The sequence below is a fragment of the Thalassophryne amazonica genome, chromosome 14 (genome assembly GCF_902500255.1).
Source record: "Thalassophryne amazonica chromosome 14, fThaAma1.1, whole genome shotgun sequence".
Lineage (NCBI taxonomy): Eukaryota > Metazoa > Chordata > Actinopteri > Batrachoidiformes > Batrachoididae > Thalassophryne > Thalassophryne amazonica.
The window spans coordinates 35,573,512-35,601,341 of NC_047116.1; the positions used below are offsets into that span (position 1 = coordinate 35,573,512).

A 27,830-nucleotide genomic window follows, 5' to 3' on the forward strand; every position below is an offset into this window, starting at 1 on the left:
TGCAACATTTTGACATTTTCAGGTATAATTACATGAGAATTTAAAATTAAAATGACATCTGATGACAGAAATGTCTAATGTGGTTTGTGTTTTGCTGTCATTACCCAATTTAATGCATAGGTGTAAAAAAGCTGGTCCTTTTTCAAGAAATTAGGAGTTATGTGAATAATTCTAAATATAAAACCAAGAATCCCACTCAAACGTGGGACAAGGACTGACATAAAAATGAGTCTTCTCCAGGTTTTACTCTACAAAAGAAAATCACCTTCAGGAGGGGGAAAGCTGCTTTACAACGAGCCGTCTTCATGTTCTTTAGAAAGTGGGACTCGTCCTGTACAGAAAGACAAAAACATTTTCTTTACGAAATACCTGCCTAAAACGAAGCAACAACTGACAAAAGTTGTTTGGCACAGTCAATTTATGAGGTTTATTACAAAACTGATTATGTATTATGCACACCAACCATTATGAGAACCTGAAACGGACTTCCTGGCTGCTGCTTTTCCATCCTGCTCAAGAGATCATAGCTGATAATGTTGACCAAACCAGAACGCAGCCTGTCTTTGGCCTTCACCACCACATTGATGCTATCAGGACTCAGAGAAGGGAGCCAGCATCTGAAGGCCTGCAGAGACGCGGATTCATGTCAGAGACAGAGCTAAGGAAATGCAGCAGAATCAAAGTATCGCCATTCAAACTGCACCACTGTGAACAGACTACACAGTCCACAACAACCAAGTAGAGCCAAAGAGACCGTAACAACCACATGTCCAGAAACCCTCCTAACGATGCTCCACGCAAAAAAGCTTGGCACTGCTACATTTCACAGCGGCAACTTAGAAAACACCACGAAGCACGCAGAGCCTTCAGGCAACCAAAAAAAAAAGAAAGCAAAATCAAGAGGAGGCAGCGTTGTGTGTGTTACTTTATATAGAAGAAGACTTGTTTAATCCTTTTGAAAATAAATGTGCATTGGCTGCCTCAGGGGCAGATGATGATAAGGCCTTGGGGGTATATGTAAGGCCCCCATCGTCTCTTTTGCCTGGGGTCCAAAGTGTCCTTTGAAATGCAGTCATTTTCAAACCATGTTGGCACGTTAACTAAAACAATCACATCATTACAATTTGAAATAAGTCATATGATGAGAAAAAATATCCACTGTAGTCCAAATGTTTACAACAATTCACGTTCTTGCTTTTTATTTTCCTGTCAATTATGTTGCTACCACACGTCATTAACACTGTGGGTCTGAAAGGCATGTTTTGTTTAAATTTTAAAAAATAACAGCAAAATGATACTGTGCATCACAGCCAGAAACTGCAATAACTGAAACCTTCATCAATTTATCAACTTTCCAAAAGTCCTTGAACTAACCATGTGCACTTAATGCTTATATATAACAACTAAATGCACTCAACAAAAATATAAACGCAACACTTTGTTTTGCTCCCATTTTGTATGAGATGAACTCAAAGATCTAAAACTTTTTCCACATACACAATATCACCATTTCCCTCAAATATTGTTCACAAACCAGTCTAAATCTGTGATAGTGAGCACTTCTCCTTTGCTGAGATAATCCATCCCACCTCACAGGTGTGCCATATCAAGATGCTGATTAGACACCATGATTAGTGCACAGGTGTGCCTTAGACTGCCCACAATAAAAGGCCACTCTGAAAGGTGCAGTTTTATCACACAGCACAATGCCACAGATGTCGCAAGATTTGAGGGAGCGTGCAATTGGCATGCTAACAGCAGGAATGTCAACCAGAGCTGTTGCTCGTGTATTGAATGTTCATTTCTCTACCATAAGCCGTCTCCAAAGGCGTTTCAGAGAATTTGGCAGTACATCCAACCAGCCTCACAACCGCAGACTACATGTAACCACACCAGCCCAGGACCTCCACATCCAGCATGTTCACCTCCAAGATCGTCTGAGACCAGCCACTTGGACAGCTGCTGAAACAATCGGTTTGCATAACCAAAGAATTTCTGCACAAACTGTCAGAAACCGTCTCAGGGAAGCTCATCTGCAAGCTCATCGTCCTCATCGGGGTATCGACCTGACTCCAGTTCGTCGTCATAACCGACTTGAGTGGGCAAATGCTCACATTCGCTGGCGTTTGGCACGTTGGAGAGGTGTTCTCTTCACGGATGAATCCCAGTTCACACTGTCCAGGACAGATGGCAGACAGCGTGTGTGGCGTTGTGTGGGTGAGCGGTTTTCTGATGTCAATGTTGTGGATCGAGTGGCCCATGGTGGCGGTGGGGTTATGGTATGGGCAGGCGTCTGTTATGGACGAAGAACACAGGTGCATTTTATTGATGGCATTTTGAATGCAGAGATACCGTGACGAGATCCTGAGGCCCATTGTTGTGCCATACATCCAAGAACATCACCTCATGTTGCAGCAGGATAATGCACGGCCCCATGTTGCAAGGATCTGTACAAAATTCTTGGAAGCTGAAAATGTCCCAGTTCTTGCATGGCCGGCATACTCACCGGACATGTCACCCATTGAGCATGTTTGGGATGCTCTGGACCGGCGTATACGACAGCGTGTACCAGTTCCTGCCAATATCCAGCAATTTCGCACAGCCATTGAAGAGGAGTGGACCAACATTCCACAGGCCACAATTGACAACCTGATCAACTCTATGCAAAGGAGATGTGTTGCACTGCATGAGACAAATGGTGGTCACACCAGATACTGACTGGTATCCCCCCCCCAATAAAACAAAACTGCACCTTTCAGAGTGGCCTTTTATTGTGGGCAGTCTAAGGCACACCTGTGCACTAATCATGGTGTCTAATCAGCATCTTGATATGGCACACCTGTGAGGTGGGATGGATTATCTCAGCAAAGGAGAAGTGCTCACTATCACAGATTTAGACTGGTTTGTGAACAATATTTGAGGGAAATGGTGATATTGTGTATGTGGAAAAAGTTTTAGATCTTTGAGTTCATCTCTTACAAAATGGGAGCAAAACCAAAAGTGTTGCGTTTATATTTTTGTTGAGTGTAGATCCTTGTCATTTGATTGGTGGTTTGTATGTCACGTGATATGGATCATTCATCCCATTTCCCATTTTGTTCCATTTAGTGTGCAATTCTGGTTCCATTTATCATGCAATTCTGGTTCCATACATTTTGCACCATTGCACACTGTGGCCACCTTGACACGGCAATGGCCCTTAGCTTAAAACAAACATGGCGAGGTTTGTTTTGGTGACAGACGATTTGAATGAGCTTATTGACGGTGCTCATTCTTCTAACACAAAAAGCAAATCCAGTACGCCATAAGCCATCTGGAGGCATTCGCAATATTCACTGGGACATCTCTAACTGAAATAGACCTGCTGTCGGACTGTCACAATTTCTCGTTGGACTGAGGAAAGCAGACAGCAGTCTGTACACAAACAATTTTGGATTGGATTGTTTCTGAACTATTTGACTGATTTTTTTCCAATCCTGACTAGTCTCCCAGTTCCTGCCGCTGAAAAACATCCCCACAGCATGACGCTGCCACCACCATGCTTCACTGTAGGGATGGTGCCTGGTTTCCTCCAAACATGCCACCTGGCATTCATACCAAAGAGTTCAATCTTTGTCTCATCAGACCAGAGAATTTTGTTTCTCATGGTCTGAGAGTCCTTCAGGTGCCTTTTGGCAAATTCCATGTGGGCTGCCATGTGCCTTTCACTATGGAGTGGCTTCTGTCTGGCCACTCTACCATACAGGCCTGACTGGTACGTTTCTGCAGAGATGGTTGTCTTTCTGGAAGGTTCTCCTCTCTCCACAGAGGAATGCTGGAGCTCTGACAGAGTGACCATTGGGTTGTTGGTCACCTCCCTGACTAAGGCCCTTCTCCCCGATCGCTCAGTTTAGATGGGCGGCCAACTCTAGGAAGAGTCCTGGTGGATCTGAACTTCTTCCATTGATGGATGATGGAGGCCACTGTGCTCATTGGGACCTTCAAAGCAGCAGAAATGTTTCTGTACCCTTCCCCAGATTTGTGCGTTGAGACAATCCTGTCTCGGAGGTCTACAGACAATTCCCTTGACTTCATACTTGGTTTGTGCTCCAACATGCACTGTCAACTGTGGGACCTTATATGTAGACAGGTGTGTGTATTTCCAAATAATGTTCAGTCAACTGAATTTACCCCAGGTGGACTCCAATTAAGCTGTAGAAACATCTGAAGGATGATCAGTGGAAACAGGATGCACCTGAGCTCAATTTTGAGCTTCATGGCAAAGGCTGTGAATGCTTATGTACATGTGATTGCTTAGTTATTTTTTATTTTTAACAAATTTGCAAAGATCTTGAAAAAAGAAAACTTCATCGCATTGTCATTATGGGGTATTGTGTGTAGAATTTTGAGGAAAAATTAAGTTCATCCATTTTGGAATAAGGCTATAACATAACAAAATGTGGAAAAAGTGCAGCGCCGTGAATACTTTCTAGATGCACCTTAGGTATAGAGACCAAAACCATTTTTTTTGTACCAGGCTGTAAACATGTTTATTTCTGACCTAAAATCGGGAATTGTAAAGTGGGCTTCTATGAGAATGTGCTCTGTTTTGGAGCCAGCCTCACGCAGACCAGTCAAGAAACTGCACTTCCTGGTGGGATCAAAATGTGAGCTCGTGTTTTGCCGCTTGCCTGAAACCAACAGTCACATAACAAAATTTCAGCTGATCTTGAATTGAAATTCAGGCTGAGGCCAACACAAGATTTAAAGATTGTTTTTTGGACTTATACCTAATTCTACCCATGATTCTGCCATTTCCATAGAAGTGCAGGACGTTCACAGTAACTAAAAATGCAACAGAAGTCTCATCTCATCTTCAACCGCTTTTCCGGGTTCGGGTCGCGGGAGAAACTGCTTGGGGCGCAGAGGGTTAAACCTCCAATGAGTTGTAGTAGCTTTGCCAAAATGCAAAAGACAGAGAGCACATAAAAGCTGCACCAGAGAGATGATGTAATTTAATGGGTCCTGATCTGTGACTCTGCTCCCCTTGGTGATTCAAACGTCTGATTGGGACACTTCATCTGATGCACAACATCTACAACCCCTGGCAAAAATTATGGAATCACCGGCCTCGGAGGATGTTCATTCAGTTGTTTAATTTTGTAGAAAAAAGCAGATCACAGACATGACACAAAACTAAAGTCATTTCAAATGGCAACTTTCTGGCTTTAAGAAACACTATAGGAAATCAAGAAAAAAAAGATTGTGGCAGTCAGTAACGGTTACTTTTTTAGACCAAGCAGAGGAAAAAAATATGGAATCACTCAATTCTAAGGAAAAAATTATGGAATCACCCTGTAAATTTTCATCCCCAAAACTAACACCTGCATCATATCAGATCTGCTCGTTAGTCTGCATCTAAAAAGGAGTGAACACACCTTGGAGAGCTGTTGCACCAAGTGGACTGACATGAATCATGGCTCCAACACGAGAGATGTCAATTGAAACAAAGGAGAGGATTATCAAACTCTTAAAAGAGAGTAAATCATCACACAATGTTGCAAAAGATGTTGGTTGTTCACAGTCAGCTGTGTCTAAACTCTGGACCAAATACAAACAACATGGGAAGGTTGTTAAAGGCAAACATACTGGTAGACCAAGGAAGACATCAAAGCGTCAAGACAGAAAACTTAAAGCAATATGTCTCAAAAATCGAAAAATGTACAACAAAACAAATGAGTAACTAATGGGAGGAAACTGGAGTCAACGTCTGTGACCGAACTGTAAGAAACCGCCTAAAGGAAATGGGATTTACATACAGAAAAGCTAAACGAAAGCCATCATTAACACCTAAACAGAAAAAAACAAGGTTACAATGGGCTAAGGAAAAGCAATTGTGGACTGTGGATGACTGGATGAAAGTCATATTCAGTGATGAATCTCGAATCTGCATTGGGCAAGGTGATGATGCTGGAACTTTTGTTTGGTGCCTTTCCAATGAGATTTATAAAGATGACTGCCTGAAGAGAACATGTAAATTTCCACAGTCATTGATGATATGGGGCTGCATGTCAGGTAAAGGCACTGGGGAGATGGCTGTCATTACATCATCAATAAATGCACAAGTTTATGTTGATATTTTGGACAATTGAAAGGATGTTTGGGGATGATGAAATCATTTTTCAAGATGATAATGCATCTTGCCATAGAGCAAAAACTGCAAAAACATTCCTTGCAAAAAGACACATAGGGTCAATGTCATGGCATAGGGTCAATGTCAATGAGCAGATCTGATTTGATGCAGGTGTTAATTTGGGGGATGAAAATTTACAGGGTGATTCCATAATTTTTTCCTCAGAATTGAGTGATTCCATATTTTTTTCCTCTGCTTGGTCTAAAAAAGTAACCGTTACTGACTGTCACAATCTTTTTTCTTGATTTCTTATAGTGTTTCTTAAAGCCAGAAAGTTGCCATTTGAAATGACTTTAGTTTTGTGTCATGTCTGTGATCTGCTTTTTTTCTACAAAATTAAACTGAATGAACATCCTCCGAGGCCGGTGATTCCATAATTTTTGCCAGGGGTTGTATTTAGAGAAAAGACTGTCTGCAGGTTCAGTACAGGAGCTTGAAACTAAAGCGTGTGAGAAGTGCATGAGAAAAAAAAAAGTACCAGTATTTCAAAGCTGTGAAGTGTAAACAAGAGCAATCAGACTGCAAATCTTCACTGCTTCTGAAATGACTAACTTAGCCATTAGATTCAAATTAAACTGCATCTGAATAACACAAGCACAGTGATCAGTCATTGTGTCAGCTTCTACACTTTCAGTCATCTATTCACCACAATAATTCAACAAGCCGACGTAATTTCAAATAATTCTACAATCCAGATTCAGACCATCTTTAAAATCTAGTCCCATGTCCCATCTAGTCCCATACATAACCCCACTTAAAATGAGTAAACATTCTGTCCAAGATCAGACAAATAAACTGATGCGATCACATGTAGTATCTCCCAGAGAGAACAAAGCTCAATAATATATTCCCAACTTCCATATATGACAAGACAGATATTTTGAAAAATAGCATCCATTAACAAAAGAAAACAGTATCAGCTCAGCTTTCAAATTAACAACTGCAGCATGGACACAAAACATAAAAAAGCAAAAAAAAAAAAAATTGAATTCTGCCATCTTCCCTGCTGCAGATAAAGTCCCCAACAGAGTGTTAGAGAACAATATTAACGGTCCTCAAAATTAGAAGGTTGTAAGCAGAACCAGGCATCGTTACTTGTCAGAAACAGACTGTTAAAGGCTGCTAGCAATGGACTGTGAAGTCTGTCCTTAACAGCAAGAATGTGGTGGACCGCCACCACAAAACAAATGGCTACTTTTTCCATGCTTGCATATTTAAAGCTACAGTGTGTAGAATGTAGTGTTATGTAGTGGTGACGTTGCAGATTACATAATGCTGTTGCCAGTCAATACACAGTTGTGGTTCCCCATCGCATTTTCACTTCTTTAGCAACAGGTATTCATGCTGCCGTGCCTCCTCTTGTGATAAGAAATATGTATAATCCCTCACAAAAATTAGGGTTGTCAAGCGTGTTACCCTGAGCTAGCAACCAGTACACTGTATACAGGGGAACAAACCACTGATTCTTTTTTTTTCTTTAGTCTTCCAGCCACATTGTGAAATGTTAAAGTCAGAGCAAGTATGTCCTTTTTCAGCTACATCGTCAACATGGTGGTGCAACACATGTACAACCCCTGGCAAAAATTATGGAATCACCGGCCTCGGAGAATGTTCATTCTGTTGTTTAATTTTGTAGAAAAAAAGCAGATCACAGACATGACACAAAACTAAAGTCATTTCAAATGGCAACTTTCTGGCTTTAAGAAACACTATAAGAAATCAAGAAAAAAAGATTGTGGCAGTCAGTAACGGTTACTTTTTTAGACCAAGCAGAGGAAAAAAATATGGAATCACTCAATTCTGAGGAAAAAATTATGGAATCACCCTGTAAATTTTCATCCCCAAAACTAACACCTGCATCATATCGGATCTGCTCGTTAGTCTGCATCTAAAAAGGAGTGAACACACCTTGGAGAGCTGTTGCACCAAGTGGACTGACATGAATCATGGCTCCAACACCAGAGATGTCAATTGAAACAAAGGAGAGGATTATCAAACTCTTAAACGAGAGTAAATCATCACGCAATGTTGCAAAAGATGTTGGTTGTTCACAGTCAGCTGTGTCTAAACTCTGGACCAAGTACAAACAACATGGGAAGGTTGTTAAAGGCAAACATACTGGTAGACCAAGGAAGACATCAAAGCATCAAGACAGAAAACTTAAAGCAATATGTCTCAAAAATCGAAAAATGTACAACAAAACAAATGAGGAACGAATGGGAGGAAACTGGAGTCAACGTCTGTGACCGAACTGTAAGAAACCGCCTAAAGGAAATGGGATTTACATACAGAAAAGCTAAACGAAAGGCATCATTAACACCTAAACAGAAAAAAACAAGGTTACAATGGGCTAAGGAAAAGCAATCGTGGACTGTGGATGACTGGATGAAAGTCATATTCAGTGATGAATCTCGAATCTGCATTGGGCAAGGTGATGATGCTGGAACTTTTGTTTGGTGCCTTTCCAATGAGAGTTATAAAGATGACTGCCTGAAGAGAACATGTAAATTTCCACAGTCATTGATGATATGGGGCTGCATGTCAGGTAAAGGCACTGGGGAGATGGCTGTCATTACATCATCAATAAATGCACAAGTTTATGTTGATATTTTGGACAATTGAAAGGATGTTTGGGGATGATGAAATCATTTTTCAAGATGATAATGCATCTTGTCATAGAGCAAAAACTGCAAAAACATTCCTTGCAAAAAGACACATAGGGTCAATGTCATGGCATAGGGTCAATGTCAATGAGCAGATCTGATCTGATGCAGGTGTTAATTTGGGGGATGAAAATTTACAGGGTGATTCCATAATTTTTTCCTCAGAATTGAGTGATTCCATATTTTTTTCCTCTGCTTGGTCTAAAAAAGTAACCGTTACTGACTGCCATAAATTTTTTTTCCTGATTTCTTATAGTGTTTCTTAAAGCCAGAAAGTTCCCATTTGAAGTGACTTTAGTTTTGTGTCATGTCTGTGATCTGCTTTTTTTCTACAAAATTAAACAACTGAATGAACATCCTCTGAGGCCGGTGATTCCATAATTTTTGCCAGGGGTTGTAGATATGAAGGTCACATTCTAAGCTTACGGAAACACACTGATTTGTTGTTATAGGTAATTATAGAATAATGAACAGCTGATTATGAATGTTATATTCCATTTCTGATCATAAATGTACCTATATCCTACACACTGTAGCGTTAAACTAAAAAACAGAATTTTTTTTTTTTTTTTTACCTCAGCCCAAGTGAATCGCACAGATGATGGAGCCACAACCAGCAACGGCCACTCGCTCCTATAGTAGGCTGCTATACAAATGGCCTGCACCGTCTTTCCTAGGCCCATGTCATCAGCCAGGAGGAGTCGTCCTTGTCTAGACACTGCAAAACTACAGAGACAAACACTTAAATATAAAACTACAGCAGGAGAGTCAGTAAAACGTGAAACCTCCCAATTGCCCAGGAATGTCAACTGTAATTTTGCAATACTTACATTATTCACAGAAGAAAGAACAGATTAAAATGTGTCATTATGATGAATCATATGAATATTAAGGGCATTATTAATAAATCACAGTTGAGAAAGTTGTTGGCTGCACCATGCAGAGAGTACCAGCACGAACAGCTGCCTAAAAGCACGTACTTGACGCCCTCCCTCTGGAAGGGCATAAGGCTGCAGGAGAGCGAGGAGTCGATGCTGGAGAGGTCCACCTCAGGGACATCTGAAGACCTGGCCTGAGTCCCGTCAAACCTGGCACAGAAGGCCTGGATTATTGCCCTGGGCAGAGGCTCCACCTCCACTGCTCCTATCCCACTGAGCAGATCCACTACATGTGGGATACAGCGCATTCAGACAAGGTTGAAAATGTAACACACGCAAGGAGAAACCAACTGAATAACACTGAGGATGTAACTCACTGAGGTTTTTGTAATCCTCCAGAGAAAAACTCCACTTTCGTGTTCTCATGTCTGCAACAACAACCGACAAACAGTAAAGGTAACATTTAGCAAAATGGCAACAATGGCAAATGTGGAAGCATACTCATTAGAATACACAAGGCCTAAAAACACTACAGCTGTCTTACACTTCACATGAAGCAGCACGCAGTGCAAGTGCCAGTGCTAATTTTCAACTGACGCAGATGTCATTTTCACACGCAGCAACAGTATTCTCAAGCAGCAAATGTAGTACTTGTACTCATATGTGCACCCATGTGTGCACTGGTCTTAAACTGGGATGTGGCCAGGTGCAGTACTAGTGCATTCCTATTACCATGCAGCACAAAGTTCTGCCATTTATAAGATGCAATATTCAATATATTAAAAAAGTAAAAAAAAAAAGTTAATTATAATACTATAAAAACATTGCCTTACTTCAACCCATTTTGCAGACCTACCACGTTTTAATATAGTGGTGCAGCTTAGCTAAAATTTCCATAAAAAAATGTTCACTTTGTGATAAAAGCATGGAATTTGGCACACATATTCTAAATTAACTCGTGTTTATTTTCAGATATGGAGCCATCCTGGAGCTGACCTGCAATTCTTTATTACGACCCTACAGGGGTCAGTGAAGAATTACATAAATATCAAAATTCAAAAATGCTCCAATCATGTTGAAATTTTGGTAAAAAGTTATGCAAATTATTGGTTAAGAGCATTTTAAAAAGGAATAGTTCGCACCATCTGTCATGCTTAGTTACCATGTTATGTTATGTCATACGTCATAGAATCCAATGGACGTTGACCTTGTTTGACCTTTACTTTGGAGACCAAGCATTCAACAGTCAAAACTATTCCATTTATTAATCCTTTTATTTTAACCAGTAATCTGCCTCACTTTTACCAAAATTGGAGCAATTTTAACTTTTGACCCCTGTACAAACTGAAACTGATCTCTGTCACCATTTTTACCCCACAACTCCAGAACATTCAGTCACAGATAGTCCAAACAATGACAAAGACTATTCTATTCTGGACAAGCCACCAATGTATCACAGGGCTGACACATACCTACAGTTAATTGCTGCCCAGGCCCTAAACTGCTTTGTGTAAAATCAATTATTGAGCCCATAATGGTGCTGCTAACACCAACAAAAAAGTTAAGACAGTGGAATCAACCTCCTTTACAAAAGAAAATTCTTTCTGAAAATACAAAACAGGGAAAGCGACCGCACAATTTCAAATACATAACCATTACCATAGCTCTTTGTTGGCATTTGCTTGAACACAGCTACGACATCGATGTGATAACTGACATCCACCTCAAATCTGGATGGAGACATGAGGATGCACTGGCCCTGCAGAATGGCTCCAGGTTTCTGCCAGGCATTGCACAGCTTCAGCAGAGCCCGCAAAGCGACACCGTCCTGGGACCGGCTGCAGGCTGCCAAAACGTCCACTGCATCCATCCCCTCCAGAGGCCTCAAAGTCACAGATGGAAGAGCACCTGCTTCCTCCACTGCAACGCAGGTACAACACCGATGAGATGCAATAAACCTGCACTGAGAGGAAACTGGGGAACTATGACTGTCATGACAAAGTGCATACTTAGCTGCTGATAGTCCTGCAGGCTGAAGCTCCACATCTTTGCTGCAGGATCTAAAGTACGACAGAATGCTTTATTATCCCATAAAGAAATGAGTGGTTTCAGCCAGTGACACAGTCATACACATCCAGAGAGGTCGAGCATGCCACTGTCCCTCTGGCTGCTCTCGTTTTGATCGGGGTTGCCACAGCAGATACAGCCAAATCTGCATTGGTATTCTGCACAAGATTTCCACCTTCCTAACACAACTCCAGTTTTATCTGGAGAAGCACACACACACACACACTAGTGTTCCAAAGACATCTCCCATCCAAGAACTAACCAGGTCCCACACTGCTTGCCGAATTTACCTTCTAATGTCTCCTCCACTTTTGAACTTCAGTTGTTTGTGATGGAGTTCGACTGTCCTGTGCTCTGTGCTGTTGTTTATCGTCCACCAAAATTTAATAAGGATTTTATTCAGGAGTTTGAGTTTCTGGCAGATTTTATCCCAAAATATGACAAATTTTTGGTCTGTGGTGATTTTAATATTCATATCTGTTGTCCTTCTAATCAGCTGGCTGATGATTTTAAAAGCCTCCTGAACTCTTTTGGTCTAACACAAGTTGTGGATGGACCAACACATAATCTTGGACACACCTTGGACCTGCTTATTTCTTTTGGGCTCTCAGTTTCACTTAAGGACATATCAGACATTGCTATTTCAGATCACTTTCCTGTTATTTTTGAATTTATTGCTCCTCCATCTGCTAGTAAGCCACTTGTTCCTGTCTCTCGCCGCTGTTTGGTCACCTCCTCGACAGCGGGGGACTTTGCTGCTGCCTTCATGGACTCTCAGTTTTATGCCATGAATGGACTGGTTTCTCCATTACTCCCAGATAACATCCTCTCTTCTTTCCACTCTACATGCACAGTAATTTTGGACTCTGTTGCACCGATGCGCTGCAAATCCAGGAAATCAAAATCCAACCCCTGGTTAAATGCCACGACCCGTGCCCTCAGGCAACGCTGCAGACGGGCGGAGAGAAAATGGAAAAAGGACAAACTACAGGTGTCTCTGGGTTTTCTGAGGGACAGTCTAACTGACTATGAGAAGGCTGTGAAGGAGGCAAAAGCACAATATCTGTCTCATATTATTTCGAGCAGTTGTCATCGTCTCAGTGTGTTATTTCAGACTATAAACTCAGTTGTAAATCCACACACCTCTGTTTTGATGGACGCTACAACCACAACCTGTGAGTTTCTTCAGTTTTTTATTGATAAGGTTTCATCAGTCAGACAGAATGCTGATCAGAGCTGTAATGTTGAATTGTCTGCTCCTCGTGCACATTCTGCTGTGCTCGAACAGTTTGAGCCCAATTCTTTTGCATCTCTCGCTGATGTAAAACACATAAAATCTACAAGTTGTCCTTTTGATGTTGTTCCAGCTAAGGTGCTGAAGGAGGTTTTTAATACTGTTGGGGCGGGTCTCCTAACTTTTATCAATGCTTGTCTTAGATCAGGGTCTGTTCCAGCTGCTTTTAAACATGCTGTGGTTCGACCTCTTCTTAAAAAACCTCACCTGGACTCATCAGTTTTATCCAATTTTAGACCTGTGTCTCATCTGCCATTTCTATCTAAGGTTTTAGAAAAGGTTGTCTTTTTACAGTTACAATCATTTTTAGAAGACAATCTCATCCTTGAAAAATTCCAGTCTGGGTTTAGATCGCGACACAGCACTGAGTCAGCACTTTTAAAAGTTCATAATGATATTACTCTGTCAGTGGATGCAGGGAATCCTGCTGTGCTGGTTCTGTTGGACCTCACAGCAGCCTTTGATACTGTGGATCACACAGTACTTGTTTCCCGGTTGGAACATTTTATTGGCATTCATGGTACTGCACTAGAGTGGTTTGGCTGAAAGGAGCTTTTCTGTCATGATTGGGGACCTTTCCTCATCAACTCCTCTGTGCTGTGGAGTGCCGCAGGAATCTGTCCTTGGGCCGATTCTATTTTCTTTGTACATTCTGCCATTGGGGTCAATTATAACCCAGCACAACCTGTCCTTTCATTGTTATGCAGATGATCTGCAAATCTATCTGCCTGTGAGGACTAATGGGAGTGATGCTTTGTCATCATTATTTAATTGTATTCGTGATGTAAAGCAGTGGTTGTCCCGAAACTTCCTTTACCTGAATGATGGTAAAACTGAAATCATGGTGTTTGAGCACACTGGCATACCAAATGTGGTAACACCAAATTTTGGTGCTTTGGCTAACTATGTAAAACCAGCTGTCAAGAATTTGGGAGTGATATTCGACAGCTGTTTGAGGTTCGATCAACAGATAAATTCTGTTGTCAAAGCTAGTTTTTTCCAACTTCGCCTTTTGGCTAAAATAAAGCACTTTCTCAGTAGACGTGATCTTGAGACGGCCATTCATGCTTTCATCAGCTCCAGACTTGATTATTGTAATGCACTTTATTCGGGCATTAATCAGTCGTCTCTTGCACGTCTCCAGTTGGTGCAGAATGCTGCTGCTCGTCTTTTGACAAACACTTTTAGACGTGAGCATATTGCTCCCATCCTGTACTCACTCCACTGGCTTCCAGTTCGTTTTAGAATTGATTTTAAAATTTTAATGTTTGTTTTTAAAGCTATTTATGGCCTTGCACCTCCCTACTTGTCTGAAATTTTTAACTTTGCGCACCTACAGTAGGACATTAAGGGCGTCTGGCCAGCTTTACTTAGATGTTCCAAGGTCAAGATATAAACGCTGGGGTGATCATGCTTTTGCGGTAGCTGGCCTTAGACTGTGGAATGAGCTACCTCTTGAGTTACGTACTATTCCTGACCTAGCACTTTTTAAATACGTTAAAGACTTATTTATTTAAACTGGCTTTTAACACTTAGTGGGGAGGTGACATGTTGTTATTTTTATGTTCTTTTTTAATGTGTTGTTTTAAAATTTTATTTTATTTTTTTTTATTTTATATGTGTTTTATTTTTGTAAATTTGTGTTTTTAATGTTAAGCACTTTGGACACCAGTCGGTGCTGTAAAGCGCTTTATAAATAAATGTTGATTGATTGTTGATTGCTTACAGAGCTTTTGACATCTGATGGGATCAGGCTCACACAGAGCAGACTGGCTGCTTCCAGAAAGGTTACGCATCAGAACTCTTTTTGGTTAAATACATTAGAAAACTTGCAATAATGATGACAGATTTTTGTTCCTTTCTTTTTGCACACAGAATACTTCTAAACCTTTGGCCAGTGGGTAGTTGTACATGTTGCTTTCATTGTGTGTATGATCAGTTACACAGGTTTTTGATCTTGCTGATAGTTGTCACTCCCCCCCAAGACTGAATATCTGCACTTCTGTATGTTAATTTTTTATTCTGAACAGTCAACACAGTGCAAGCACAGGACTTGCACAATGTGGAAAAACTGAGTTTACCACATTGCGCAGCACATTTATACTGACAAGCACAGGACATCTTTTTATTCTTTTGCTTGTCCTACTGATGTGATAAGGTTGCAAACTGATCTATCAGCCAGAAAGCTTAGCAAAGACAAAAAATAAAAATAAATTCCTAAAACAATCGATCTATTTATTTCAATCTGTTAAAAAGCAGTTTGTAAGTACCTGTACCACTGAGAATAATGCACTCTCTTCCTCTTGAATTCCACCCAAAGGATAACACTGGCCTCAAAGTCATATCGGTTCATGAACCAACCTTCCTGATGTCGTCATTGGAGGAGTAGCGTTTTGCTGTTTTAACCCAATTTCAACATTTCTGCTTTCTTTGGAAAACTTGAATGGAAATTCAAAATTCCAGCTCGATTAGTCTGTGGCCCGATGAGCTGGGTTTGCATGGTAGAAAAGTCAGACTGAGCTAAAGAGAATCGTACCAGGAATAACAATTTGAAATAAAAGTTGACGGTCAAAGGCGGAGACTCAGTTATCGCACCGATTTACAGTGATGATCTGTGATCAGTTGAGCTCAAAAATGCTAAGGAATCAGATCAAGGGAAACTTCTCTCATAATGTGAAATAAACTAAAAAGGACTTTTTTTAAAGACAGGTTTAGTCAACTCTTCTGTCCATTTTGAAAAAAAAAAAAAGTTTTCATCAATGAAAAAGACTAACCACAGGATTTCATCTTACATCCTCAGACATATTCCATTTATAAATGCAAATGCAGCCAGGAAGCTTGAACCTGTCAATTGTACTTGATAAATAATGCAGCAATCAAATTATAAAGTTAATAACACACTTATTCAATTGATGAAATACTCAGTTGAATAAGTATTTAACTGCATATTTTGTTGGGGAAAAGTCTGTGTGTCTACGAGAGTGTGATGAATTTGTGTAAATCTTTGCATCTGTACGGAAACTGCAAATTGCTTTCAAGGTGGTCAATGCATAATCCTAACCCTAAATTTGATCTTGAAATTCCTCAGTTGCCTCCTGAGCATTGACGCCACCATGTCCCTCTTTATCTTGCGATAGTCCCAGCAGTTTGTTATTGGGTAGCAAACGATCATGACAGTTTGTTACTGGATACCTACGATCGTGGCGGTTTCTTATTGGACGCTGTAGGATCACAGTGGTTTGTTATTGGGTGCTGTACAATCACAGTGGTTTATTCGTGGATGCTGTACCAAGTGGCAGAGTACAGTACCATATCAATAACCTCTTTGTACTTTTGTAACCTGCTACCATCATAAAACATTCACAAATCATACACAAGTGTCTGCATGCTTCATATTTGCAAATAGCCAAAACCTGGCATTTTCTACTAATGGCAGTTTAATTTATTTATTTATTTTTGCATTTGACTGGTTGTGGTGTGAAAACACTGATTTCTATTTTAAAATGTCAACAACCAATGTCATCAACTGAAGGCTTGCAAGCATAAATATTTTGTGTTATAGTCATAGTGCAAATTAAATGTTAGCCCAAAATAGGTTTCCTAGTCCTTACCCGTATCCATTAGAACCCAAAATTTCAGCACTAAATATGCAGTTTTTGCAGTTTCTGTTGGAAATTTTGCAGCTATCCACTGACCGACATTAATCCACTGCTTGTCCTGCTAATTTCAGAAAAAATGTAATGAAAGAGGCCCTCCATTTTTTTTTTTTTTTTTTTTTTTTTTTTTAAATGGGAAACCTAAAATTGAGAAGTCAAAGTACAGACTGCTAGTTTTACCATAGAATCAAAATGGATTTTTGAAGATTTTCTCAGAAGGTGTTGGAATGTTTGCACCATAATACTGGATGCTCACCAAAGTTTCTGGATGGGATGGATTTAAACACTGCAATAAGCTCTGCATGGTAGGCCACTTCCACCCTGAAGCGGCCCTCTGTATGATGCACACAGGTTCCTCTCACGGAGATAGTAGGCTTTTTGGCAGACACAGAGTTCACAGGTGAAAAGTTTGAGGGAAGCTGTGCGGCTGGATTTTGGGTGGGTTTACCAGCCTGCTTGTAGAATGAGGTGATATCACTACTGGAGGAGGACTTATGGTTGGACTGAGCAGCTGTTGAACCCAAACCACCTCCATCAGACAGGTTGTGGGCACTCAGGTGTTGACATTTTGACTGAGGAACCGAGTTATCAGGTTGAACCTAGCAGGAAAAAAAGGTACACAACATTAAGAAAATTATTTTCCATCCACAGCAAATAATCAAGGCCAGATCTCACCTGTCTTGAAGTTGCAGAGTTCTGTAGACTACTGTGACAGGAAGGACCACGTTGGGTCCCAGTGGCAGGTACCTGCTGGAGTTTTGAGTCTTGGTTTTGTTGCTTCTCAAAACTTTGTAGGCCTTTTTTAAAGGGTGGCACAAATACTTTTCGTCCAGAAGCTGAATCTGGTGGTTTTCTGTCATGGCAGGAGGCGACAGGTTCTGAGGTCTCCGTCGGTTTTGAGGACTCTGAAGCACCACTGGAGCCCGCTGAGGTCTGGCCGAGTCTCTGTGCTCTCCTCTCCAAAGCTCTCCTTCTGTTCTCCTCAATCTTTCTCTGCTGCTCCGCAGTCAGCTGTTTAGACATGTTCGTAACTGCTGGCTAACGCTAGCAGTCTGTTTCACAGTTCAACGATCCATCGGATCCCCATGTGACCATCAGCAGTTTTCACAGCGCGCACTAACTTAGCCTCAACGTAGCTAATGGTAGCATGCTAACCACACGTCAATTACTGGCCTGCTACTTACAAGAAGTACATCAAACGTGGTAGGTATTACATGCACACGGGTGACAGGTCAAAAGAAATGTGAGCTGACAATAATCTAAAAGATCTTCTAATGAATGAGAGAGTGAGAACGAACAGCTGGTTAGCAGCCCGCTAACTGTTTGAAAGTCTGCTGTGTTGCCAGATCTCACAATAGAAACAAGCATCCACCTCTGAGAAACCCTGAAAACAAGCCCAAGACAGGCGCCAGGACCATAAGTATTTGGACGTGAGAAAAAAATGGGGGGGGGGGGGTCATTTTGCCCCTGATTGAGTGATTAATTGGTTGAATGAATTTTTTTCGTATAGAATGTAAACATGCATAAAACAATAAAAATGTATTAACTAAACACATAAATACATAAAACACAGGGTAACAACAAAAAAAGCTTGTTCCATTGTGGCCCAACAATGTACACACACACACAGTGTACACACACACCCCAGTTGGAATGACACAATGAACAGGTGATCGAAGTGTAGACATTTAGTTTTAATTCAAAAGGTTCTAGGAAAATGTTCATAATACCATATATTAAATTCTCCCACTTCCAAAGACATGCAGTTTAGGTGACTTGGTGACTCTAAATTGACTGGCTCTCAGCCAATGATTACTGCAGTAGGCTCCTGCCCGCCGTGACCCTTAACTGGAATAAACAGGGATAGAAAAGGTATGAATAAATAAATTAATACTATATACATATTACATTGTATATGTTATCTTCAAATTTATTTTATATTATATTATATTATATTATATTATATTATATTAGCCCCGCGACAGAACAGTGCCCTGTCCAGGGTATACCCCACCTCACACCTTATGACTGGATATTATATTAGTAGATATAATAATGCTATATATATTTTACATTTTTGACATACATTTACAATGGCCAGCATGATGGCCAACTGGTTAATGCACTTTCAAATTAGAAGGTTCCTGATTCAAGACCACTTGTGCCCATTCTCCTTGTTATGTAGACTTGCAGACTATATATATATATATATATATATATATATAAACACACACTTTTTTATGTATTCATTTTTGTCATAGTCTGTATCTAACATGCATAAACAATCACCTTGAGTGGATTGAATGTAGGTGTCTAAAAAGGTGGTCATTTTGCACAGAAGATGTTACATGAGAACCAGTTAATTGCCAGAAGAGAAAAGCAGCAGGACTGAGAATTGCAATGTGTCAGCTGATTGCTGGCAGGCCTTCAAAGCTCACTCCATGACTACTTCAGGCCTGACAGACACAAATGTGGTTTGCTCCTGCTGCAGTCTGGGTACACGTATGTTTAGTTAAATTATTCAATGAAGCCACTGCAGCTGTCCTGATCAGCCAATTAGTTTATCTCCCCTGTGTGTGTTTTTGTGCACTGCTTCTCTATATTTCTCATATTTCTTTTCTTTAGTTTACTTTTTCACTATGTATCAGTGAGGTGGCAATAGCAGGGTGTTCACTGGACAGGTGTCCTTCAAACCTGTTGGAATATATATATATATATATATATATATATATATATATATATATATATATATATATATATATATTCCCCTCAGTGACAAGGAAGATTGTCTCTTGACCAATTCCCAGACAGGATGGTGGACACGGAGATAACTGAGCAGGCCCAGTCTTGATGTGCACTGTTTCTGACTGATGCTGCATGTCGTTGCTGCAGGAAGCTTCTGCTGGTCAGGTTCTTGCTCTCTCTCCTTCCTCTTTCTTCTCTGTGTTGTTTGTTATCATTTTTTTGGGAAAATTTACATTCCCATGTGACTTATTGCTCGCCAACTGGCTTGGTTCCTCATTTGTTCTTCTCAGGTCTTCCAGTCGATCGAGCAGCTCTTGAGATTGTGTTTCTGGAGGTCTTTGTAATGTTTCTACTGCCCTCCTCTGGACCATTTTCCTTTGCTCGGGAAGTCGGCTATTGTCCATTCTAGCGGTATGTGTGTGTGGTTCTTGATGATGATCGACATGACGTTCTGGAGTTTGGGTTCAGCCAGGGCACTGATGTTGGTACGGTAGTCTTCCCACCAGATGTGGAGGATACTTATCAGGTAACATTGGTGGAATCGCTCATGCTGCTGTCTTCGGCACACTGACAGCCCAGGAGTGAAGTGGTGGTGATTTTCTTCTTGGATCTCAGTCATCTCAGGTTGAAGAGTTTTTCTATTCATTGTGTACACATTGTCAATTAATCGTGGCACCTTTTCCTTGATCAGGTAGAGAATTGTTGCCACAGAGGTGATAAAGAGTGGAGGGGTGATGAAGAAGCCCGACTTTACTCCTGATTGAGCACTGAAGGCTTCTGTTTTGTGCCATTTACCAGAACTTTGGCAGACATCATCATGGACAAGCCTCAAGATCTTGATTAATTTCTCTGGACAGTCCATTTCAGGGTTTTTTTTTTTCAGTCCTGCCCCTGTCACTTTTGCCAGTCATGGAAAGACTTGTGGGCTTGAAGTGCAGCTTAGAAAATATATAACCAGGGTTGATCCAGAGACGTCTGTGCGTAGGTTGACAGATTCTTAGCCTGGTTCAATGACTGAGAAATCCCAGATGATCGGGTCTGAGGACCTGCTGCCCCATTCACATGATCCACCACTGAGGACTTCTTGTTTCACCAGAGCCCCGTTAGTTGTCTTGTGTTTAGGGTTCCTGTTGGGCCTTCATGGTTACTGCAGCGGACACGTGCCACACATGGACCCCCACTGTCATTTCACAGGTTCCACGCCATTGACAAGGGATTGCACTTTGACAACCATATATATATATATATAGAGAGAGAGAGAGAGAGAGAGAGAGAGAGAGAGAGAGAGAGAGAAGGTCAAGGAAAACATTTTTCTTGTTAATGTTTTGTTGTTTGTTTGTTTTGCATGTCTCGCCATTCAAGAAGCTATAGATGGATCAAACTTGGTGGGAATATTGGAGTGGCTTGGCCAAAGGTCAAGGTCAAGGAAAAGTCTAAAAAAATTACCTTTTTTTAACACCTCAACAACCAAAAGCCTAGATAGATGATCTATATCAATCAGCAAAATATTTGTGATTGATTGATATGAATGACTTCATCGTGTAGTCACACAGAAGTGATACAATGTCATACAGACATATGTATATTTACTTGTACATTTATATTGTGGTGTAGATTGGGCAGGTTATCCATCAGCCCTCTGATGCCTCTCATTTTCAACTGTGTTCAAACTGAGCATTGAATTTGCTGACTGGTATTAAGGATCACATTTTTGATGGGCTGCCCACATATAAAGTGGGACACCTACTGTCTATCTTTATGTCTGAAAGCTCTTGATTATGAAATTTAAATAACATAGCATCCATACGGTAAAGAAGATGACATACAAAAAGAAAGCACCCCAAATATACTACAAATTGAATTGATTTAGACATTGCATTATGTAAATAAAAACAGTGTTCTGTACTGCAGTCTGATCAAATTTGTGATATGACTGCATTTAGCTTCCAACTGTACATTCAAGTGAACAAAAATGCGCATGATTTTGTATTTATCGTCAGATTTAAGTCAGACTGTGTGCTTTAATGAATGTCATATGAGTTTGGGTGCATTTAAAATTTTATTTATACTTGTAGTAGTTAAATGTCAGCATGTTTTAATCTTGTTGTAACTCCATGATCAAAATCATTACAGAAGTGAGTGCAGCAACTACAAGTAATATCAGTAGCGGCGCCAGGAAATTTTTGTTGGGGGGGCTGAGGGGGAGCTGGGGTAAAAATTGGAGGGGCTCCACAAAATGCCGTCGAAATGAACAATATATAGTAAATTGCTTTATAAATACCAAGGTATATGTTTTAGTCACCCGTGCTCCTCTAAAATGTGGTATCAATGCACACACATCACTTAGAATGATTGCTGAACAACGATATACAGCTCTGTATATCTGTGTTAGTGCGTGGCTGCGGTCGACCGTGCTTGATGAATTCCTGCGCAAAAAGTAGTCCCAGATAATTGTGATATGTTCCTGTACATAATAGTATATCTCATCAAAATCAATTCTAAAATGTACCAGTAATAAAAATTATAAAGATAAGTGAAGTTTTAAGAGTGGTCGTAATAAATATTTAGGAAACCTAAATTTTTGGAGTATGGAGTTAAATTTGTCTCATTAATACTTGCAAATGCACAGAGGGTGATTTACAAATATCCTTTGATTTGTACACGTGCTTTTGATCCACAAACACAAATTTCTGATTTGTAACTTGTGTGTGGGTTTTTAAAAATAAATGTTTATTTGCAAAACTGAAAATTCTGTTTGTGAAGGGTGATTCAGCATTGATGGACCACCGAACACATACATTCATCACTTTGCTCAGTTACGCAGTGTTGAGACATTCTCAGCGCAAAACTGCAGTTGAGAGCCACAAATATGTCAGTCGCTATTCATATTATTGGCAGGATTATTGGGGGGGCTGAGGGGGGGCTTGGCTCATTATTGAGGGGCTTAAGCCCCCCCCCAAGCCCCCCCCCCCGGCACCGCCACTGAGTTATATAGTATGATAGATACGATTAACAGTAACAGAGTTAATATAGTGTCCCAGATATGTCAATTTCACTGGTTGACCATTAATTTTCCGTGGAATCAATACAGTCCATTTGCACCACTTATTGATGTTATGTGTATGGGTATTAAAGAATATTTGTAGCAATTAATGTTGCATTGCACAAATACGTTTACTGTAAACGTGTTCAAAGTGTCATAATGAATTTCCTGTTATGGAGAGTTCAATTATAGAGAGCATACAGAGATTTATTTGTGTTCATATAAGTATTCATGAATATACAATAGTGTGTGAGTGATTCACAGATGGATGGATGCATAGTTGGGTTGTGTTGGTTGCTTTCATCACTGTGCGGCGGTGACGTGCAGAGTCTGGGAGCTGTCCCAGGAATCATGGTGCTGAAGCTGCAGCACCGGATCAGCGCCGCACAACAAACCGGCTGCACGGACGCGTTGACACGGACCAGGACAGTCCGACTCCACGCCGCCATGGATGTGATTTTACCGGCCGGATTTAAAGGGTTTTGGCTTCTTGATCGGACGCACATTTGCGATATAAGCTGCGCGGAGACTTATCAACGACCTGCAGTCTGGATGGAGATCTAACACAAAACAAAAACAAAGCAAAAAAGAAAACGAAAAAAACCCAAAACCTTGAAATCGGGAGTCGTGTATGAATCGGTGCATCTCGCCAGGTAAGAGATTTGATTTCCCCTAAAAACACGCCATCGAGCGACTTACCTGGAAATCATAGACGCAGACAAGCTGACGTGGCTTTCGCTGATGTTGGAATTTTGTCGTTTTTAAAATTGAGCGCTGACGTTTCGTTTCGTGTCAACCCCACTGTGGGCTCCTGTCGATCGCAGGTAAATCAGTGGGGAAAAGAAGCCTACATATGCCTGGATTGTTTGCAGACTCTAAGGCCGGGGAATTACAGTGGACATGGAGTAATATTCAATCTAATCTGAGCTCCATTTCTTGAACTTAATGGCTTCAGACACTTGTTTGCACAAATCGGATTAATGTTTTTCGCGCTCTGTGGAAAATAGTCATTTAAAAAAAGTGATCAAACCTTTTTGACGTGTGAAGAGGTGTTTGTTTATGAGGGGTGCACGTACAGTGCACGCTGTTTTCTTCCAGCACCTTGATTTATTTTTATATTGTTATTTTGGCCCGTCCATGCTGCGCAGCCGGGGCATGCTGAAGAGCCGCTGCTGCGTCCTGCTCGGTGACCTCAGGGTGCTCCTGCTCGGGCCACTGGCACCCCCAACTTCGCTACCAACACTGATCCCCATGAGCAGCCACGCCACGGACAGCCATGACACGGGCGTCACCGTCCACGACAATAACAACACCTTACCGCGGGGCCATAACCAGCACGCCGGGGAGCGGAACGGCGCGCCCGTAGCTGGAGGTACCGGGCCCCTGCCGGGCGGAGAGCGACCCGGGGCGGGCTGGGTGGATGCGGCTGAGCTGTCAGCGGCCCTGCGCGGCTGCAGCAGCTCGTCGGATGACTGCTCAAAGGGCAAACTGGAGGAGAGGTTCTCCCTCACCAGCTACACGGAGAGCGGCTTCAGGACGCCAGTGTGCAGGATCTGCTTCCAGGGACCAGAACACGTGAGTAGAACCACAACGCGCCACTGCATGTTAAAATCTATCTCTCCACTGGAAGATGGGCTGTGCGGAGAACCTCTTCCTGAAGGTTTGAAGGAGTGGATGTTTCTATTAGAATTGAAACTGCCATCTGTTGCTGAAACGTTAATGAGCTACTGTGCACAATTTGTTTTTTATTTACTTTTTTACTGGAGTTGCACCTTCACCATCTGCAAAGTCCTGCAATTCTGTGTCAGTGCATGGAGAAATTCTACAGCTCTAAGCCAAGAGTTCATTTTAGACTCTTGCGACATATGTAACAGAAGTCCATATCTGGACTTTTTGTTGTCTCAGTGAGACACACCCTTTGGGTCTACCTAGGGGAGGTGATGGTCTAGTGGCTAAAGTGTTGGGCTTGAGTCCAGAAGATCATGGGTTCAAGTACCCACCTGACTGGAAAATCACTAAGGGCCCTTGGGCAAGACCTTTAATCCCCTATTGCTCCCGGTGTGTAGTGAGCACCTTGTATGGCAGCACCCTGACATCGGGGTGAATGTGAGGCATAATTGTAAAGAAATTGACCTTTGTTACCATTCTTGCTGTTTTTACCCCATAACTCCAGAACAAATTATACCTTTTTGGAATCTTTATGATCAGACAAATAATGTGGTATAGTTTTCAATATGATTGGATTTTTGGCCCCTCATAATTCTTCAATTGACCCCTACCTGGTTGCCTATTGAAAATTAAAATGGCCCATCACCTTTTTCAAAAGAATAATTTGGTGCTTCATGACGGAGACACAAAAAAAGCATAGTGAAGCCTTCTGTTTGCATTATGTTACAGCTCAACGATATGCAAGAAAAACCTGAAATCGTCTCCCATGTGCCTTCTGGCAATATCTGGAATTTTCTGTACCGCACCATGAATAATAATTATTAATAACCGTTGATGTGACAAAAGGTACACTATTCTCCAGTCACATTCGCAGAAGCTGGTCATTCCTTCAGATTGGTCATGGGTGTCTTGGTGGCTTCCCTCACTAGTTTTCTTCTTGTACAGTCACTCAGTTTTTGTGATCTTTCCACTCCACACTGATTTTCCATACAGTACCACACAGATTGTGTTTTGTAATGATTGTAAATTAAGTCATCCAGTGACTTGGAAATGCTCTTTTATACATCCCCTGACTTGTTTCAAGAAAACTGGATGTAAAAGCGATTATTTACTGCAAATTCTTCAAATGGTGCCAAGAATTCTCATGAATACATTTTATATCTGCATTTCCACTCCCCATTTTTTTTTGGGGGGGGGGGGGGGGTCCCTAACTGGACATTTTATTAAATATATTAAACAATATTGGGTTTTGGTTTTTTTGGACTCATTTCTGAACATATTTTAAATTCTATGTCAATAACACTGACTAATATGACCACTTTAAATAGAAGAGGTGCAATATGTCATGCCCAGCCCAGTCCTACCCTGACCCTAACCTCAACCATAACCTAATCTTACTCTTTCCCCCCACCCTAACCATAACCACCTTCGACCCGCCCCGCATCACTTTTAATTTTGTGCAGCCATCATGGAATGTATTAGAATGAATTCGTGCTGCCGTGACAAAATGAGGCACTTTTTGTCACAATATCACAACCAATAAATTAATGCATATTTTGTGCTGCTGAATCACGACTTGCCGTGAGATCAGGTTGGTCATGCCACCTTTTTGAAGAGATAGAGTGCAGGAGTGATGTAATAGCTTATCATTCTCTGTCAGACATATTGTGGCATGTCCAGTTACGGATTTCTGTGACATATGTCACAGACATCTAAAATGACCTGTTTCAGATCTGAGCTTCATTGACAGGCGGGTGGTTTCTCCATGAACAGAGAATTGTGGAACATTTATTACATTTAACATAAAAAGTTAAAAGCACATTGACAGTTTTTCAGAGTGTGGTTCCGAGTAGAATCACTCCTCGTATATTTGACTTCACTGGTCAAGGTCTTTCCTTCTGACAAAATGCCCTCCCAGTGTCTTGTGAGGGCACCCACACTGCTGATGGAGTGCTCTCTGCAGGGATCCCCACTGCATCCTGCACTCATCACTTTATGAAGCTTGAAAAGACAGCTATAGCAGTGGGAGGATAATGAAAGACCTTGTGCTGATGGTTGGCACAGTGATGTGGTCGCAACTCATTACAGCCAATGGCTGTGAATACCTATAGAAACGCTCCATGCGATGAAAAAATAAATCTAATTATGCCTTTTGCTTCGCTGCTCACATGCACCATCTGGAAATAAGAAAAAAAAAACATGCAGAACAGAAGAGAAGTGTACTGTTTGCTTGTTTTGAAGGTGATCTGTGATGACGTCACACTTCAGTCAGATTTTGCCTCATCAGTTAGATGAGTATCTGTGACAGATACTATCAGATGATACTGCTGGAGGAAGCACATAGACTGTGGACACATTAGCTATGTTGTTTGAAAGCAGTGATTCACAATTTTTACTTGAGGCAAACAAATGATCATTGGGTATTGCAAAAACCTGGTGTCCATCCAGCTGTCTGTCTGTCTGTGCTCAGCATAAGTCCAGTTCTTTTACTGCCACAGTCTTCAAATTCACAGGGAACATTCTTGGGACACAGACCTTGGAAAGTTCAAAGATGACTAACCTTGACATATTTTAAGAGGTTAAAATGTCACATTCTGTTTCAATCTGTTTCTGCTTTGTTTTGAGTGGCAGGAGATGGCAGCCAATCAGAGTAGAGCTGCAGCGTGATGTCAGATACTGGTCTCTTCAAAACCGCTTTGCTTTGTGTTTATATAAATACTTCTAAAACCGAAAACGCCATTTTTGGAACCTAATAACCCCTCTGAACGTATTTCGTGGACATTAGCATGGTGATGTCACAGGCTGGTAGCTAGCTGCAAAACTCTGTTTCGTTTGTGTGTAAATATATCCTCTTTGTCATGTATTATGTAGAAGATAGTGAGAAATAAACACTTCTGAAACTGAAAACACTCTTTTTGTAACCTGATAACACATTTTGTGGCGTTAGCATGGTGACGTCACAGGCCGGTAGCTAGCTGCAAAACTCTGTTTCGTTTGTGTGTAAATATATCCTCTTTGTCATGTATTATGTAGAAGATAGTGAGAAATAAACACTTCTGAAACTGAAAATGCTCTTTTTGTAACCTGATAACACATTCTGTGGCATTAGCATGGTGACGTCACAGGCTGGTAGCTAGCTGTAAAACTCTGTTTCATTTGTGTGTAAATATATCCTCTTTGTCATGTATTATGTAGAAGATAGTGAGAAATAAACACTTCTGAAACTGAAAATGCTCTTTTTGTAACCTGATAACACATTTTGTGGTGTTAGCATGCACACTAACTTCCGCTAAATCAAAGCTAACTTCCTATGGAGTATGGGTGGGCGATACCGGGAATTTTGGTATTGATCCGATACCAAGTAAATACAGGCCCACTATTGCCGATAGAATTTTGCCAGACATTGTACGTGACAATAAAATATTATCACAATCAACATTTTTGTTTAAAAAAATATCACTCAACACAACTTAAAACAAAATCTCCTGAGGTAGAGGGCTGACAAACCACAATACAAGGGTGTGCTGCTCCGTGTTGTGTGACACAGCGCAGCGCTGCTCTTACAGACAGAGAGTAGACTTTGATGAATCTGCGTGCGCAGCACTCAGTGCGTGCGGGAGAGAAAAAAGCTTGGGTATCGATCT

The 27,830-nt window shown here is 41.1% G+C and overlaps 2 protein-coding genes across 5 annotated transcripts in view; one reads left to right on the forward strand and one right to left on the reverse strand.

Annotated features, from left to right (window-relative positions):
* The window catches only part of smarcal1 (SWI/SNF related, matrix associated, actin dependent regulator of chromatin, subfamily a-like 1), a 40,175-nt gene extending 14,462 nt beyond the window's left edge, over positions 1-25,713 (reverse strand). Inside the window, exons 1-11 of one of the 2 annotated variants that reach the window (XM_034185953.1) lie at positions 25,703-25,713; positions 22,137-22,141; positions 17,406-17,782; positions 16,987-17,329; positions 11,723-11,773; positions 11,373-11,633; positions 10,091-10,141; positions 9,816-9,999; positions 9,411-9,561; positions 464-625; positions 266-331 (exon numbers count right to left, since the gene is read on the reverse strand). In XM_034185953.1, the coding sequence (XP_034041844.1) occupies positions 266-331; positions 464-625; positions 9,411-9,561; positions 9,816-9,999; positions 10,091-10,141; positions 11,373-11,633; positions 11,723-11,773; positions 16,987-17,329; positions 17,406-17,753 (1,617 nt within the window). In that variant the 5' untranslated portion in view covers positions 17,754-17,782; positions 22,137-22,141; positions 25,703-25,713. Of the gene's footprint in view, positions 1-265; positions 332-463; positions 626-9,410; positions 9,562-9,815; positions 10,000-10,090; positions 10,142-11,372; positions 11,634-11,722; positions 11,774-16,986; positions 17,330-17,405; positions 18,052-22,136; positions 22,142-25,702 lie in introns of those variants that run through there. The other variant, XM_034185952.1, reaches the window with a different exon arrangement.
* The window catches only part of march4 (membrane-associated ring finger (C3HC4) 4), a 48,944-nt gene that overhangs the window by 2,811 nt on the left and 18,303 nt on the right, over positions 1-27,830 (forward strand). The window contains exons 2-4 of one of the 3 annotated variants that reach the window (XM_034185960.1): positions 9,608-9,613; positions 12,203-12,213; positions 23,640-24,093. In XM_034185960.1, coding sequence (XP_034041851.1) covers positions 23,656-24,093 — 438 coding nt within the window. In that variant the 5' untranslated portion in view covers positions 9,608-9,613; positions 12,203-12,213; positions 23,640-23,655. Of the gene's footprint in view, positions 1-5,035; positions 5,041-9,607; positions 9,614-12,202; positions 12,214-22,774; positions 24,094-27,830 lie in introns of those variants that run through there. The other 2 variants (XM_034185961.1, XM_034185959.1) reach the window with 2 other exon arrangements.